At 40.7% G+C, this 16666-nt stretch overlaps 1 protein-coding gene across 1 annotated transcript; it reads left to right on the plus strand.

Annotated features, from left to right (window-relative positions):
* The first annotated feature begins 6894 nt into the window (after positions 1 to 6894).
* On the plus strand, positions 6895 to 9113 carry LOC131245413 (peroxidase P7-like). The gene is made up of 3 exons (XM_058244865.1): positions 6895 to 7253; positions 8007 to 8198; positions 8436 to 9113. The coding sequence occupies exons 1-3, from the start codon at positions 7047 to 7049 to the stop codon at positions 8985 to 8987; spliced, it is 951 nt and encodes a 316-aa protein (XP_058100848.1). The 5' UTR covers positions 6895 to 7046; the 3' UTR covers positions 8988 to 9113.
* Positions 9114 to 16666: the final 7553 nt, after the last annotated feature.

A 16666-nucleotide genomic window follows, 5' to 3' on the forward strand; every position in this document is an offset into this window, starting at 1 on the left:
AAGTCTGAAGAGATGCGGATTGTCGACTTACGCTTACATTAGCGACCTAAGGTGGTTTGTGTTATGATGTGTATGTTTTATCAATGCCATCTATCTAAACAGGCAAATCCAAATCTAAGTGTACCACAACACAGAAAATATCAATAATTGAATACCACCATTAAAAACTTCCCACTAGTCCATGTTCAAGTCTGAAGAGATGCAGATTTCCGACTTACACTGACATTAGTGGCGCTGCTACTGAAGGTGATTTGTATCTTATCATGATGTGTATGTTTTATCAATGCCATCCATCTAAACAGACAAATCCAAATCTCTAGTGCACCAGCACAAAAAACTATCAATAATTAAATGCCACCATTAAAAACTTCCCATTATTCTATGTTCAAGTCTGAAGAGATGCGGACTGACAACTTACACTGACATTAGCGATGCTACTAAGGCAATTTGTGTCTCATTATGATGTGTATGTTTTATCAGTACCATCCATCTAAATAGACAAATCCAAATCTCCAGCGTACCACAACACAGAAAATATCAATAATTGAATGCCATCATTAAAAATTTCTCAAGGCCCACTGTAATGTTTATTTTTCATATAATATGTTACTTAAGACATAGAGAGCTGGATGAAGAGAAAATACAAATATCAGATTCATCTAAAACTTATGTGCGTCTAGAAGATTTCAATGGTGGGCATTCAATCACCACAATTTCCTTCCGTGTGGTTCATATGAGATTTGAATCTGCCTTGTTTTTGAGCTCATGCTTAAAAATGAACTGAAAAAATAAGTGGACTATGTGGATAAAACACATATTAAGGTGGGGCTCACAGAGTACCTCCAATAGCTACTGGCTTCTGGCAAAATTGGTTGTCCTTCGACTCTCTAGCGAGAGTCCTTGTATTCGGCGCGTGCACGGGTCAACAAGGCTCATAGGGAAAAGTCAATAGATAGAGAGAGAGAGACAGAGAGAGAGAGAGGGAACAGGGGATAAGTCAAGCTTCTTGGAAAAATATGGCCGGGTGGTTTACTTTTGGATGATGGAAAAAAAAGAATAATTAGAATAAGATGGTGATGGTCCAGCTGACCTGCATAGTCAACAATGCCCATTAATTTCAAGTGGTGCGTAAAACACCCAACTCTTTGAGGCCCTACATGTATGTGTAAATTCCACTCCTTCCATCATGTTCTATCGTTGATAGGAGGCACTGGGTCCAAAACTTATCTACAACTTAGGTGGGCCACACCACAATAAACAGTAATGGTGGAAAGCTAACAATAGATCTGTCCATGGGTCATCACAACGTGTATCTTCCACCAAACTATTTATTATGCGTAACTCAATGGGATAAATGGAAGATATAAAAATGGTCAAGGATAAAAAAAATTCATGCACCGATGCAATGTGAACTTAGAAGTTTTAGAAGAGCAATATTACGTTATTTCATAGATGTAGTGTGCCTGAGTTTTTGGTCAAGGTGATTTTCATATGTACAGTTAACATATCGCTTATTGTTTTGATGGACATGATAAATTTTCTATGTATCACACATGGTGAGCCCTACAAAGGTCGGGTGTTTTAGTCACTGTGTGAAACAAGTGTTGTAGACAATAGTCCATGGTGCACCACCGGCTTTTTAAGCCGTGGCATTCACAAGAAATATACTAGGTTCTGTTATCAAATATGACAAGCTCATTTGGATGGTGAATTACGTTAGGGTCCGTTTCCATGGCTTAGTAGTATATGGATTGCATGCGCTTCAACATAGATCATGAGAGTGTCAATTTGTGTAAGCATGTGTGGAAAAAAAAAACATATTAATTTATATCATTACAATTTTACATTATACTAAAGTAAAAATCTCATATCCAAACTTATGCGTATCCGTGTACATTTTTTTTTATAATTTAATATATAAGTAATATAAAAATATTATCATTATGATCTTATCATGATAAACCAAATTATATGGCAATTATTAGTTAGATTATTTACTTTCAAGACATAAGTATTGTAATTTGTAATCATAGTACTTTGACTGTCCATTATTAATGTAATGCACAATTAAAAAATGCCCTCGTGTACAACATATGGGCTCACTACGATGTATATTTGAAAAGATCAACAGTCCATATCAACGAGCCAACCTGGACTTTATAATTCAACAGTTGGTACTGGAGCTTTCCATGCCTACTTGTGTAGGTAGCGCTAGAATCCTACTGGGCAAAGGGTCGAGCGAGATCTAGGCTATCAATCATGGAGGCCCCACCCTTTACATAACCAAGTCTTGAAATGAGCCATTTCAATGAGAAAAGATGGCCTGCACATATACATGGTGGGCCCATTTGATGAAGGCCTGGACCTCGATCATGCGTGTGTAAGCAACACGCTATCTGGAAACAGCATCTTCCAGACTTGTGGTGTACGCACATATCATAGCATCGCTACCTCGGCCGTAGTAAGCAACATGCTATCCGGAAACAGCATCTTCCAGACTTCTTGTGTACACATATCAAAGAAATATATATCCATAGGCGTACATGCATGGACGAGATTGGAACCGTTCATTGGTATCTCCAAAATGAATGAGGCCATTTACCAAAAATCAAAATGATTGGATCATCTTAGCCTTTTGACTGATGGCATGCCAATAAACATTAAAATAGCTAGAAAAACCATACAGGAGAGGTTCATTGATCAGACAGTTAAGAGATAGTTATCTTATAGGTTAGCTCCAGTGGTGTGGTGGTACCGGGAAGATGTGGAGCCTACGTGGTGTATGTATCACATCCAACCCCTTCATCGGATGAGTCCCTCGGGTTAACCCCAAGGATCATGAAAATCAGAACAATCTAAAACTCTGGTGTAAGTATATTCTTTATTTTTGCAAATCAAAAGGGAATATATTCTTTATTTCTTATAATCTAAACATAATATTTACATATTCACATTTCCAGTACTTAAACATGACCAGCAATAAATGGACCACACACAAAGATAATTGGGTAATGGTGGAACTGGGAAGTGCCCATCGTGTGGGTCAAAATTTTCATGACCTGTGACCAGTAGTAATCTTGGGTTAATATGTGTCTTGTTAGGCTGTGACTCAGCATCATTTTGTTGGCTTGCATGATAATTTTCAGAGGAAGGCTCGCAAGTTTCAAAAGATTGTGAGGTCCAATACAAATGGCACCATATCACAGCTTGACAGATCATGTTACTCAGGCATAAATTCATGCCTTAAAATGTAATATTGACCATTAATTTACTCATTTGAATATGAGTCATTAAAAATTCCCTTTCTAATCAACATTCAGCTCACGGGTCAGCGGTGAGGATCATCCATTCGATTTTTCTTTCTACAGTGTTTGGTTAGGGCTAGGTCCAAAAAACAATCAATTCTGTCTGAACATATCTGCAATTTTGGAACATCTGCGTCCTTTAAACGGACGGAGAGTTAGGCCTTTTTGTTTATGGTAAATTAAGGTAAATAAGTAATAATTATCTAGCTTTATATTTATTTACTTACTCCCCCAAGATTTGACAGGTACGGTGATTCAAGCATGTCACTCGATTTGTGTAAGTACATGCTTACTTGGCAAAACTTGGTGGGGCGCCTACCATGATGTCTGTGTTTTATCAAAGCGTCAACTTATTTTGACAATCATCTTGGGACATGAGCCCAAAAATGAGACAGATCCAAAGCTCAAGAGGACCACACCAAAGGAAGCAGTGGAATAAGGACGTTGGCTGTTGAATCCACTGCTTTTTGTGGTGTGGTCCACTTAAACTTTGAATCTGCCTCTTTTTTAGATTTATGACTTGAAATGGTATGAGAAAATAAATGGATGGTGTAGATATAATACATACATCATGGTAGGGCCCATCAAGTTTTTGTTTATACAATGTTGGGTTTTGTTCAAAACTCGAGATGAAATTCCCTGCATATTTCAAACAGTTGATATTGTTTATTATTATACTTAGATAATAGTTCCCATATGTTCCATCAATAATGAGGATATACCCATTGATGGTGGGTGGGAATCACTGTGCACAGTCTCTTTGCATTGAGATCCATGCATTTGACGGATGTAGTGTGATCCATCCAATCAAATTATGTCGCTGCCGTATTAAAATTACTTTCATGCAAAACGTTAGGAAATTTTACTTTATATGCCACTGGGCACTCCATTTTTGGACAGAGACCGCATTATTGTACAACAGCTCTCCTGTGTCATTTTCATGCCCCTCCACGATCATCATCGTCTGACCAATTGATACTTTAATTTCTTTTTGACTCTGCAAATGAAAACACAAAACCTTTTCACACAAGGGAATCTAAGGGAGTTCCTCTCACATTCGTTTGACTTGACTGGAGCTGATCAGTCTTACATTACTAGCCATAGGATTAAAGAAGTAATTTGAGATTAATGGACCTTAGTGGATACTACATATCAGTTAGGGCTTGCTTGTTTGATACCAATTATAACAAATTACATGCCTTCTTATATTTATTGTATTTTACTACAATGATGGTCTTTTTTCATAATTTGATTTATCCATGAAAAAGTTATAATAATGATCTTTTTACATTACTTCAATATGACATTATGTTCAAAATAAACTAATGTAGCTGTTTGATTAGATATTTTTACTTTTATAATATGAAAATAAGCAATGATCACCAATTACATATTTTTTCCTCCCCAGTACATATGCATTTGACCGATCACTCCTTAGTTTGATTTGGCTATAGTAAAATCAAAATAATAACATAATTTATTTTAACTACACGGAATTAAGTACTTACTAGCAAAAAGACTCCTATGGCCAAAAGTAAAAGGTGACAAAAAATAAATAAATTAAAAATTTTTTGTTTCCTTATGAAAAAAGAAAAAAACCTTCTCACCATGCTAGCTTTTCCTCTCCTTGAGCACATTCTTTGCATGGGAGTACTTAATAATCTCTATGGGCCCACCATGTGGTATGTGTGACATCTACTCCTTGGTGCATTTTTGGATAATATCCCTCGAGCAAAAAAAATTTAGTCAAATTCACAACTCAAGCAGGCCACAATCGATGCAGAAAAAAGTGTAGAGGGCTAATGAGGAGGTTCACCGTCTTCCTCAAGTAATTAAAACTTTGAATCAATAAGGGATGTTTTCTTAAATCCATGAGGAAAAAAAAAGGATAAAATTTGACTATTATGATTTTTGAATAATGTCTAATGTGTATTATTCTCAATTACACCATTAATAAATAAAAAAAATAAACCAAAAATCATAATTTCAAAAATAGTAAAATTTTAACTCTAATAACAATTTTAATTCTAGCAAAACACCTCTAAAGATAAAAATTCTAAACAAACTTTTACTAAAAGAGTCCTAATATGATTATACGTAATTTTTAAAAAGATAAAAATTTAAAACACTAATACACACACACACACACACACACACTCTCTACAAAAATCATAATTACTTAAAATAGTAAAATTTTCCTAAGATTTCGTTTTTGAGCTGGAAGCATGCATTTTTTATTTTTTATTTTTTGAAACAACCCACTTCGCAGGTTCGTTAACCCCTTGTTCTAGTCAAAATTCATAAGGCATGCATCATATAACAATATCCGAATCAAAAGTTTCGGTAGATTTATGATTCACACTTCAAATAACAATATTTTCATATTCAAATTAAATCTCTTCGATCCGAGCATGTTTGAGGCCCAATTATGTCATGCCCTAGGAATGATCCCGAATTTAATAGACTACTTGTGCTTCTGTTTAATCTTCTTTTGGTATAACTGTGCTAATTGAGTGCATCTGTGTCATGTCCTACACCAACGTTGCTGGGAATAATGGAGATGGGACACTAACCATAGGTACATGTGTGTGGCCATCATTGTGTTATATATCTTTGATCAAATCCATTAATCAAGTGTTGCTGCAGCACCCTATTGATACCGCCTGATCCAAAACTCAGATGGTACACACTGTAGGAACATTTTAGTTTTAGGCGCAAATATATATTGTCCCCAGTTGTATGGCTCATCTAAGTTTGTGGTTGGGCTGGCACTTTATTGTATGGTGAAAACAAGGGTTCTCACATAATGGACGGAGTGAATTTTATAATTGGAGCATATCGAGTCCACGGTGATTGGGTGTTTTATAATTGGATTCCTCTTTGCTTTATGCTCCATTTTACACCTAAGGTAAAACAACCAAGTTCTGTAGTGCTACACAAATCGTATATAAATCCACTCCATCCATCAGGTTATATCACGATCCTAGGCCTTAGGGAGTAAGTCAACCACAACCACAACTTAGGTGGGCCACACTAAGGGTTACAATGGGAATTGGATGCCAACAATAGGTTTGTATGTGTGGTCTCCACAGTGTATATTTCACCGAGTCTCTTAATGAAATGTAACTCACCAGAACTGTTTTAGCAACTGGTAAAGCCAGTTAACCTTTAAGTACCTGTTTAATCCAACACGGTTAGTAGTAACGGACGCTCGAGACTGCTAAGTGGCAACTGCGATGGAGGTGAGATGGACTCAAATCTGCCTTCAATTCAAACGAACGGTTGAGAAGGAAAAGACAGCCACAGTCCACGTCCAATTGAAATGGTCCAAAGATCAGTGGCTAGGACCATCCAGCATGTGAAAGTTTTGGCAAATAAACGAGGGAATTCGACCGGCCAATTGGGCCACCTGTCCGAACTGATCAAAACCCGAGTATAGTGTTCAAATCCTCGGGCCAAGGATCTCATCTTTCCTTTGCCATGGAAAGAAGAAAAGAACGAGCATGGTTGATAATTTTCATAAAGCAATCCACGTCTCATGAATCATGTCTTGCATTTTATTTTTTTGAAATTATCCATTTAAGTCAACGGCTGTGTTTGCTCCTCGCATATCAAAAAAATTCAAAGCCGCGTTTGCGCTGCATTAGTTGAAAAATCTGCACATTGCTGCGACTATATAAGGAGTGTTCTCCAACTGCTCTCTTTCATCACAAACTTCCCTCTTAGTTGTATTTTTGAGCCATGGCATTCCCTACCCATTTCATCACACTCTCCCTCCTTGCCCTCCTTGCATGCACTGCACGCGCGCAGCTCTCCCCTAACTTCTACGCTACCTCTTGCCCGACGTTGGCGTCGATGGTGCGTGATGTCATGAACCAGGCCATCACTAGGGAGCCTCGGTTGGGCGCTTCCATTCTCCGACTCTTCTTCCACGATTGCTTCGTAAACGTGCGGCTTTGATCATTCTGTTGTATTCGTTTCTTTTACCTGGGTCGCAATGGTGCCCGAGTTATGCATGTTGCACCCGTGTGCATCATATGTGTGTTATATTCATCCGCATCATGTCGCCACCTCGTGTGGACGGTTTAGATTGCTTCAAGTGTAGAAGCCATCACTAATGTGTAGCAGTTAGTGTTTGTGTTACACTAATGCATGAGTGGTTGCTGCTTCCAAGTGGAACATATTCTACCGTTGCCACATCTTCATGAGTGTTGGATCAAGCATGCATAGCTTAGAAACATAAAGGTGGCATCTGCACGTGTAAACTCTGAGAGAGAGAGAGAGAGAGAGAGAGAGAGAGAGAGAGAGAGAGAGAGAGAGAGAGATTTCTTATTTGGGGTTTATACGTCTCCCGTTTCATGCAAAGACAGATATACGTCGTAGTCTAATGTTCTCTTTCATCTTGAAAAAGGGCGCGCTGGGTCTTTGGTGTGGCATACATGTGGCTAAATCCAACCCACCCAAATAGTTGCACCTAATGTAGATTGCACCTATTGACAGTCCTTAGCTTTTGTTTTCTGAATTTGGACCTTTTACTAGTATAATTTTTGGGTTATAATCTATATAAAATGGATCCCACTACATGGGTAGTTCGGATTTGAGAAACTGGTTTTTCAATGCACAAGTGGGGCACCGTTTCTGTCTCCTTTATTTATTTATTTATTTTTTTTAATTTACTAACTAATGTTTCTAATAAACCAGGGATGCGATGGATCAATCCTTCTTGACGATGTCGGTTCATTCGTCGGTGAGAAAAATGCTTTGCCAAACCAGAACTCTGTACGTGGGTTCGAAGTGATCGACGCCATCAAAACTCGTGTGGAAGCCACTTGCAATGGGACCGTTTCATGTGCAGATATCCTAGCACTTGCGGCTCGTGATGGAGTCGTCTTGGTTAGTATATATCCAAATCACTTAATACTTCTTAGTATAGCTTCAGTTCTAGAGAATTTTCAGCACAACAACATAACAAACAACCGTCCAATCTCTGTGATGGCTGTCACATGTTGGAAACATCATGTGCTTGAAAGTATACGCTTTCTGTGAAAACTTACATAATGCACGTATATATAAAATTTGTAGCCGAATGTCCAACACTAGCCTTGCTGAACAAATGGTTTTTCCATGCAGCTACGTGGACCGTCGTGGGCTGTGCCCCTTGGACGAAGGGATGCAAGAACAGCAAGCCAGAGTGCGGCAAACAGCCAGATTCCTGGCCCAGGCTCCAACCTACCCACCCTCCTCAACATGTTTGCTGCCAAAGGCTTGAATTCGCGTGACCTGACTGCACTCTCCGGCAGCCACAGCATAGGCCAAGCACGGTGCACCACATTCCGCAGACGTATCTACAATGACACGAACATCGACCCGGCATTTGCAACAACCCGAAGGGCCAATTGCCCGACTGCAGGTGCAGGCGCCAACTTGGCTCCGCTCGACATCCAGTCCACAGACCAATTCGATAATAATTACTATCAGAACCTTCGGGTCCAGCGCGGGCTACTTCACTCGGACCAAGAGCTCTTCAACAATGGATCACAGGATGCATTGGTCACTGCTTACAGCCTCAACAACGGGCTCTTCGCAAGTGATTTCGCGGCTTCAATGGTGAAGATGGGCAACATTGGGCCACTTACTGGAACTAATGGGGAGGTTAGAAGGAATTGCAGGAGGGTGAACTAAGTGCTTCTAGAAGGAATTGCAGGAGGGCGAACTTAGCGCTTCTATGTTTTAACTAGTCCTTTGGAAATTAAACAAGTGTATGTGCCTCGCTTGAGGGAAACGAATTGAATAAGCATGCATTCTGATGTTGGGTTTTTTTTTTAAAAAATAATCTCTCTCTCTCTCTCTCTCTCTCTCTCTCAGGGACTTGGAGCCAGGCCCATCACGGCCCGGGTCAGGCCTAAGGTCTCTAAACGTTAAGGCCTGCTTGGGTGAAGCCCAATGGTGCCGTGGGTTGGGTCAGGCCCTGCCACATACTGTACAACGAGTTCGTTTTGCCAGTGATGTGACTCAATATCGCCAGCCCGCTTACTGACATGGTTAAATGATTAGAACCGTTCATTTTCTAATTCAACACTACAGTGAAGCTATGCTCCACTAATCAGGCCCCTGCGATTATTGATTTTTTTTTTTTTTTAATATCTATTTTATCATCTTTCTATTGTTGATGTAATAAATCTGTAAACAACACTTATTCCATCCAGCATATGTGGATGCTATCAACAAATGCTTGATGTTATCAGAAAAATCCATAAAATTTATGTTTTTATCACTGGAACATTTTGGTATTTTACTCGATGCCATAAAAAGTATTCGATATCATTTACAGATTGTCAATGCCAACTGTTGATGCAAAAATCCGGTCCACCCTCATTAAGCTACTGGATCACGTTCAAGTACCTGCACAAGGAGAAGACAAAGGAGATTCTCGCTAGAGCAGGGGACCCTTCGATGCCAAAGTCAGTCTATGAATTTGGGTCTAATAGTGTCGAGGGATCTTGGGTCAAAGATTTGGTTACCTTTCGTACAAATGGATCCTTAACTTATAGCATGGGTAGGACAGGGTAGCCCATGACCTTACGCACGATATTAGCCGTTACGCGAGGCATGCGTGAGTGATGGGTGTCCACAGTTACCCTAGAATCATGCAGCGGACGTTTATGCACTAGTGACAGACGGCTACCCTAGAATCGCATGTATGAAAGGAAGACTGGCCACCCGACTAAGAATGTATGTCGGCACGACTCAGATCGGTGTGTCATAAGTCGACAAGACACAGCTCTAGGCTCGGCATGACTCAAATCGTCCAACACATCTATCATGCCGGCCTCTCCTTAGTTCGACCACTATGGATGGTTGGGACCGACTCGAACTAAGTCCTCAGTTGTTTATGCCAAAGCTGAGTTGAGCTAGTCGGTTGACTGGTCAGGGACTGGTATGAGCAGCTTAGAACTTTTATACTGGTCAGTACTAGCCAAGCCCTCATTCGTCTGGGTTGTTGGCTTTCCCGAGCAGAGGGGGTGTGACATTTAGCCTTTCTCGATGAGATGGTACAGGAGTATACGCTTGTCAGCCAGACCCAACCTTAAAGTTGGTTGGACGATATTTATCCACAACATTGTCCTTGATAGGCTGTCCCATTGATCTTGTCAAGCCATCCAATCTCCCAGGCATCTTCTGATCATATGTATTCGGATGATAACTAAAGATGCGCATATAAGCTTGGTCGAAGCTCGATCATACACAATGTCAAGAACTAAGCTCGGGAGTGTCCTATCCTTAAGACGATCAAGGACGGCTATCCAAGACCCCTCTTTATCCTAGGAATACGTGTGATGAGCTTGTGAGTCCGAGCTAGCCCCATGCGTGGTCAGACCATTTCTACCCACAACACCAACAAAGTTCCATCAAAGGTGCCATCCAATATGGACAAAATTATATAAGTACGAGATTTGTTTCATATTCCAACTGTGATAATATATAGGGCCAAGGTGTTCTAGGTTTTTAAATTTTCTTACTACAGGTTTCAAAGGGCATAGCTTGGGCTTAAAAAGTATATATGAGACTTTTTGGAACTCATGATCTCTATCTCTTGTGATTTTTTACTTTTATGGTACAATATCGGTTTGTACTGTACTTTTCATTGACAAGGAGTTTAATTGTGTTTGAACTTAAGTGTACAATTGAAATATTTTGCTTCATTCATCCCTGCAGTGTGCTTCTGATGTTTTATTTAAACCAACACGATTTAAATGATTTTTAAACTCGCAAGTATACGAATCAGATGCAGATACGGTACGTATTACGAGATCGTTCCCACGAGGACTGGTCGTCACAATTCAAATCTATGATTCTCCTTAACTAATCCAACAAATAATGGAATGAATTACTAAGCACAATTTTATGAAAAACAATTAATTAAGAACAGGGAAGAAAATTCAATCAGAGAGAGAGCACTAGGACTTTCGAATCCACCCCTAATTATCCTAACCCTTGTTTTGTCTGTTGATTCACCTTGATCTAGATTGATACCACTTATACAGAGAAAGCACAATCTGTGTCCTTAATCGGGCATACAAACTGTCTAATTCCTTTAAGCAATGCCATGAATGACATATCCCATATCCTTGGTCGGGTACATGGAATGTACATTCATTAAAGCACCCTGTTTCTTCCTCTATAGGAAACTTGTTCTTGATCCGACATAAGCACCTATAATAAGCATCCAAACAACATCCATATATATACTTTAATCAAGTTCATAGATGGAGAAGTATAGAATTTAAACCCATAAAGCCCACTTAGAGAAAGAAACAAATTAATTGAAATTCAAAGTAAATCAACCAATACAAGAGCTGATCAAATTAAGGGCTTCATCATTAGTGACCCATAAAATCCATAAAAAATATTAAATAAAATTCATAAAAAACATCAAACCAAACAATCTCTCTCTCTCTTCTTTCTTCTCTTTCTTCTCTTTCTTCTCTCCCTTGCTCCAGATCTGGAATCCCATGGTTCTGAATGGTTCTCAATGCCTTTCCCACGTCCAAAACTCTCCTTCTATAGCTGCTGGATGGCTGGGGTCGGTGGCAGAGTCGTAGAAGGACTCGAAGTGCAATTTTTCGCAGCAGTGATCGGTGGGCCCCACAGAGGCATTTTCTGGAAAATCTACCCCGTCCATTGGATTCAGGACGAAATTTCAGTCAAGAATAAGTGGTTTTGAAGGTCCATGAAGAAATCTAAAAAAAAAATAGTTTTGAACGTCACAAGACGGCCTGTTTGTGGCCTCTGCACCGCACACGTGTGTACGCATGGGCGAAGAATATCAACATGGTTTTGAAGCTCTCGAAGCCCTCTACACGATGGACGGGTCAGATCGGCCGTACGCGTGACGTACGGGGCCCACAAACCTTCGCAAAAACGGCCAGCGGAAGACGCTACGCGGACGCCAAACCGACGCTGCGATGATGGTGGGGCCCATTCCTGGACTTTTCACAGGAATCCACGTCGTCCATTAGTTTCAGCTCGAAAAATCAGTAGGAATTGACTGGTTTTGGGGTGGATTCGGTGCAACCCACGGAGTTTTGAACTCACCGTCCATTTTACGTTTTTTCAGCGATCAACGTCCGTACATATGTATGGAACCAAACGGACATCTAGGCGATGACGATATCGACCTCAGGAAGCGGATGGACGGTTTGGATTGTCCATTTGGACAATAGGTGGGCCCCACAACCGACGACAACGGTCGGCTGCCGCGGACGCTGGAAACGGAGGTTTCCTTTTCAAAGACGTAGTCGGGTCAGCGCTGCTGACCCGACGCAAGCCCGTTCGGTGCTCGGTCAGTGCACATGTGCACCATGCACATGTCACTCAATGTGGGGTCCACTGTGATGATTTCGAGAAATCCAATCCGTCCATCTTCTTTGTCATATAATTTCAACCGTCAACACCAAGTTTGAAGCAGTTCCAAATATCAGGTGGGCCCCAAATTGGAGATTAACGGGCTGATTTGTCAGTTGGCTCACTTCCCGAGATCTTTAATGGCTGAAATTTAATATGTACGGTTAATTTACGGCCCTCATCCCATGTATTAAGTTTCGAACTGATCGGATAGCGGGAACCATGTGATCTTGCATTTTGGACCCTTTTCGGGCCCCTTTGGCTTGCTTTCCTCAGATCCCAGGCATGTAAAATCTTCATTATTGGTTCTCTGGAGTCCATCCTGTGCCCTGGAGACTTTGGATCATGAAATCCAGCCTTTAACATCAATTTTCAATTAACGCTCCTCACTTCATCCTGTAACAAAAATACAATTAAAATATGGCATTAAACCTTATCATGTACGTAAAATCAGGCAATTACTGGGGTCTGATATGCAATATTTGACCCTGATCAGCTTCCACGATTCCCCATTACTTTCTATCTTAGAGATTCATGGGCATCTAATAGTTCGATGGGTTGGATCGCTACTTCATGGCCCACATGCATTTAAGGGGACACCGTGGATTCTCTTCGCTGTCGTTTCACTGCCAAAAACATTTTCCCTGTGAACAGAGAAATTACAGACACGTAAACCGGAGGCCAGCTTTGCTGGGGTTTTCATTTCTAACTAGTGGAGAGCGTGGTTCATTGATCCAGACCATCGATCTGCTAGGCTCCATCACCTGAAAAATCTCCTAGACAATACCACGTGGATTGCGTATTGAGTAAACTAGTATGTGGGGCCCACTATGATGTATGTTTCTTATCTACGCCGTCCCTCTATTTTAACAGCTCGTTTCAGGGAATGAGACGAAAATGGAAGCATATCCAAGGCGAAAGTGGACTACACCATGGGAAACAGCGGTAATTGAACGCATACCGTTGAAAACTTCAGAGTCCATGTAAGTTTTGGATCAAGCTGAATGTTTGTGTTTTCCCTTCATCCTTTTCTACGTGACCTTATGAACTGGGTGGATGAAAAATAAATATCATTGTGGGTCATAGGAAGGTTTCAATATTAGACATAACTATATGATGTAGAGCGGGTCGTGGACAGTTCCATGGCCAAGATGGATCGAAAAAGACCTGGTCGACGACAGAAGTGATCCAGACCATCGGACCTTAAATTGGGCGTATCTCGCAATCCGGAATGAGTTATCTGACGTAAAATATATGATTTTGTGGTAGAACGAGCTACTTTAGCCAACCAACCTAGCTACGCGGGGTTGCCCAAGCCAAATTTGTGAAATGCCGCCAGATCGACGGTCATTTCCCTATTTTAATTTCGTTTTTACTATAAATAGTAAGTTTTAGTTTGATTATAACTCTTCATCCGTTGGGCTTTAGGAGTTACGTCCAACGTGAAAAGAGCTTAGAAAAATTAGGAGAACGGTTTGGTGAAGCCAAATAGGATACTTACTATTTTTGGCCGAAAACCTTGCGCATTAGTAGACATCACAGCTGTCTATAAATAGTAAGTTTACTATTTATAGTAAGTCGTGAATTCTAGGAGTTTTAGTTGTAGTTTGATTCTGATTTCTTTCCCATTACTTGGTGCCCCTATTTAAAGGGTTGTGAACTTGTTTTTATTCATTCATTAATCAATTTCGAATTTATTAGAATTTATTTTTATTTCCTGGTTTCTTTCCTCGTGGATTCGAGAAGTCTCTATGAAAAGTCCAGAGAAGTTTCGTGGATTCGGAATAGTTATCCTCTTGAGGAAGACGGAGCTTGACCTCCCTTACGTCAGTTTGGTATCAGAGCCATGTTTTTCCTCGGATAGATGACTTCTAACAACGGGTCAGGCAACAATCCCAGGGGCGGTGCTCCAGGGAATTTACCTTTAATGGCTGTAGCTTTCGAAGTAGCACAGCAAGAGAATCGGCAAGCCATGCAAGGGTTGCATGCTTCCATCGACCGCATAGCGAATCTCTTGACGGAAACCCTATGGTAAATCCGTGTTCTTGGTGGTAATCCTCCACCGTCAATTGCTGAAACTCGTAATCGCCCTGATTACAGGATAGTACCGGCAGTGCATTCAAGAGTCATTCCTAAGGAGGGGGATCTAGTGAGGAGGAAATCGATAACATAATCTTTCAACACCACAGACAAGGCGGTGATCGAGTAGATCGAATAGATCGAGAATTCAAGATGCGGGTTGATATTCTTAACTTCAGTGGCCAACTACATATTAAGGATTTCCTTGATTGGCTTTCTGAAATTGATCGATTTTTCAACTATATAGACATCCATGAAGCAAAGAACGTCAAGCTCGTGTCATACAAGTTGAAAGGTGGGTTTCAGCTTGGTGGGAACAACTACAAGTCGCACGAACCAGGCAGATGAAAGCACCAATCCGTACATGGCAGCGGATGAAACAGCTACTATATGCCCGATTCTTCCCTAGCGATTATGATCAAGTATTATTCCAACAATACCAAAATTGTCGACAGGTAGTCAATCGGTGAGAGAATACGCAGAAGAATTTTATCGCCTGACGGCGCGTAACGATTTAGTTCGCCCAATTCAACAGTGGATTGCGTATGACTATTCAGGATCGAGTCCAAATGCAGTTTGTCTAGACGATAAATGATGCGATCAAGTTGGCTACTTAGGAGGAAGCGCAACTTGAACGTCTTAATACATAGACCTATCCTACCACAAAGATCCCTACGGCAGGTCCGCCCCAGGGAGCTCCACAGCCCAAGGGGAAGGAGTCCGTAGGAACACGCACTCAACCTCATATGTCTGAGAACCGAGATTAGGGGAGCGGGCAAGCTAGACCCCAAAGGGGCATATTGACTGCTGCTGGTCCAAGTAGAATCTTAAACCCCTATGCTCTGTCAAGTCCCGACAACTATTGTTGTGGCCAACCAGGTCACCTATCAAATACTTGTCCCCAACGAAAAGTGGCATACCTCGCTATCAATGATGGTAGTGCTGATAACGCCTATGAAGATCTAAATGTTGAAGAGCAGGAACATACCACCGAGGACGAGGCAGATGACTCAGGTTGGGTTCAGTAAGATCACGATGAGTTGCTCGTCGTGAGGCAGCTATTATATACGCTAAGAAAAGAAATGCATCCACAGTGGCATAACATCTTCTACATTAGGTGTACGGTGAATCGAAAGGTTTGTGACATAATCATTGATAGTGGAAGCAGTGAGAACATCATCTCCAAGGTCATGGTGAAAAAATTATAATTGAAAACGAAGCGTCATCTCTCCCCATATACAAGCGGTTGGATCAAGAAGGTCAGCGAAACAAAGATAACTAAATGGTGCAACACATCATTTTCAATTGGCAAACATTATAAGGATGGAGTAGTATGCGATATGGTTGATATAGAAGCATGTCATATACTACTTGGTCGACCCTGACAATCTGACCGTGATACTACTCATAAAGGGCGAGATAACATATATATTTTCGTCAAGGATAACCGAACGACCATATTGGACCCCATGGATCTAGAGGGACCACCTGAAACTTCTAAAGTGGATGGCCATTTTCTCTTAACCATACAGGACTTCGTGGAAGAATTTAAAGAAACAGGACAAGCTTATGCATTAATTGTAAAAGGGAAAGAATTCAAGCCTACCATCATCCCTGAAAGACTAAGACACTTGTTACATGAATTCAAAGAAATCTAGCTCGATGACCTTCCCGATGGGGGTTACCCCCATGTGGGATATCCAACACCATATTGACTTTGTCCCCGGGTCTAGTTTACCCAATCATCCTCATTATCGAATGAGTTCGAATAAGTGAGAGATTCTACAAGGGCAAGTGGAGGAGTTGATCCGTAAGGGTCTTATTCGAGAAAGTATGAGTCCATGTGTTGTACCAACTCTATTAACTCCAAAGAAAGA

The sequence above is a fragment of the Magnolia sinica genome, chromosome 5 (assembly GCF_029962835.1).
Source record: "Magnolia sinica isolate HGM2019 chromosome 5, MsV1, whole genome shotgun sequence".
NCBI classification, from domain to species: domain Eukaryota; kingdom Viridiplantae; phylum Streptophyta; class Magnoliopsida; order Magnoliales; family Magnoliaceae; genus Magnolia; species Magnolia sinica.

What these genes read in the sequence shown, in the direction of transcription:
- LOC131245413 (XM_058244865.1), top strand. Translation starts at nt 7,047, where the DNA reads ATGGCATTCCCTACCCATTTCATCACACTCTCCCTCCTTGCCCTCCTT. An exon ending in TCCACGATTGCTTCGTAAAC is followed by an intron (nt 7,254 to 8,006) that starts GTGCGGCTTTGA and finishes CTAATAAACCAG; the next exon opens with GGATGCGATGGATCAATCCT. An exon ending in CTCGTGATGGAGTCGTCTTG is followed by an intron (nt 8,199 to 8,435) that starts GTTAGTATATAT and finishes TTTTCCATGCAG; the next exon opens with CTACGTGGACCGTCGTGGGC.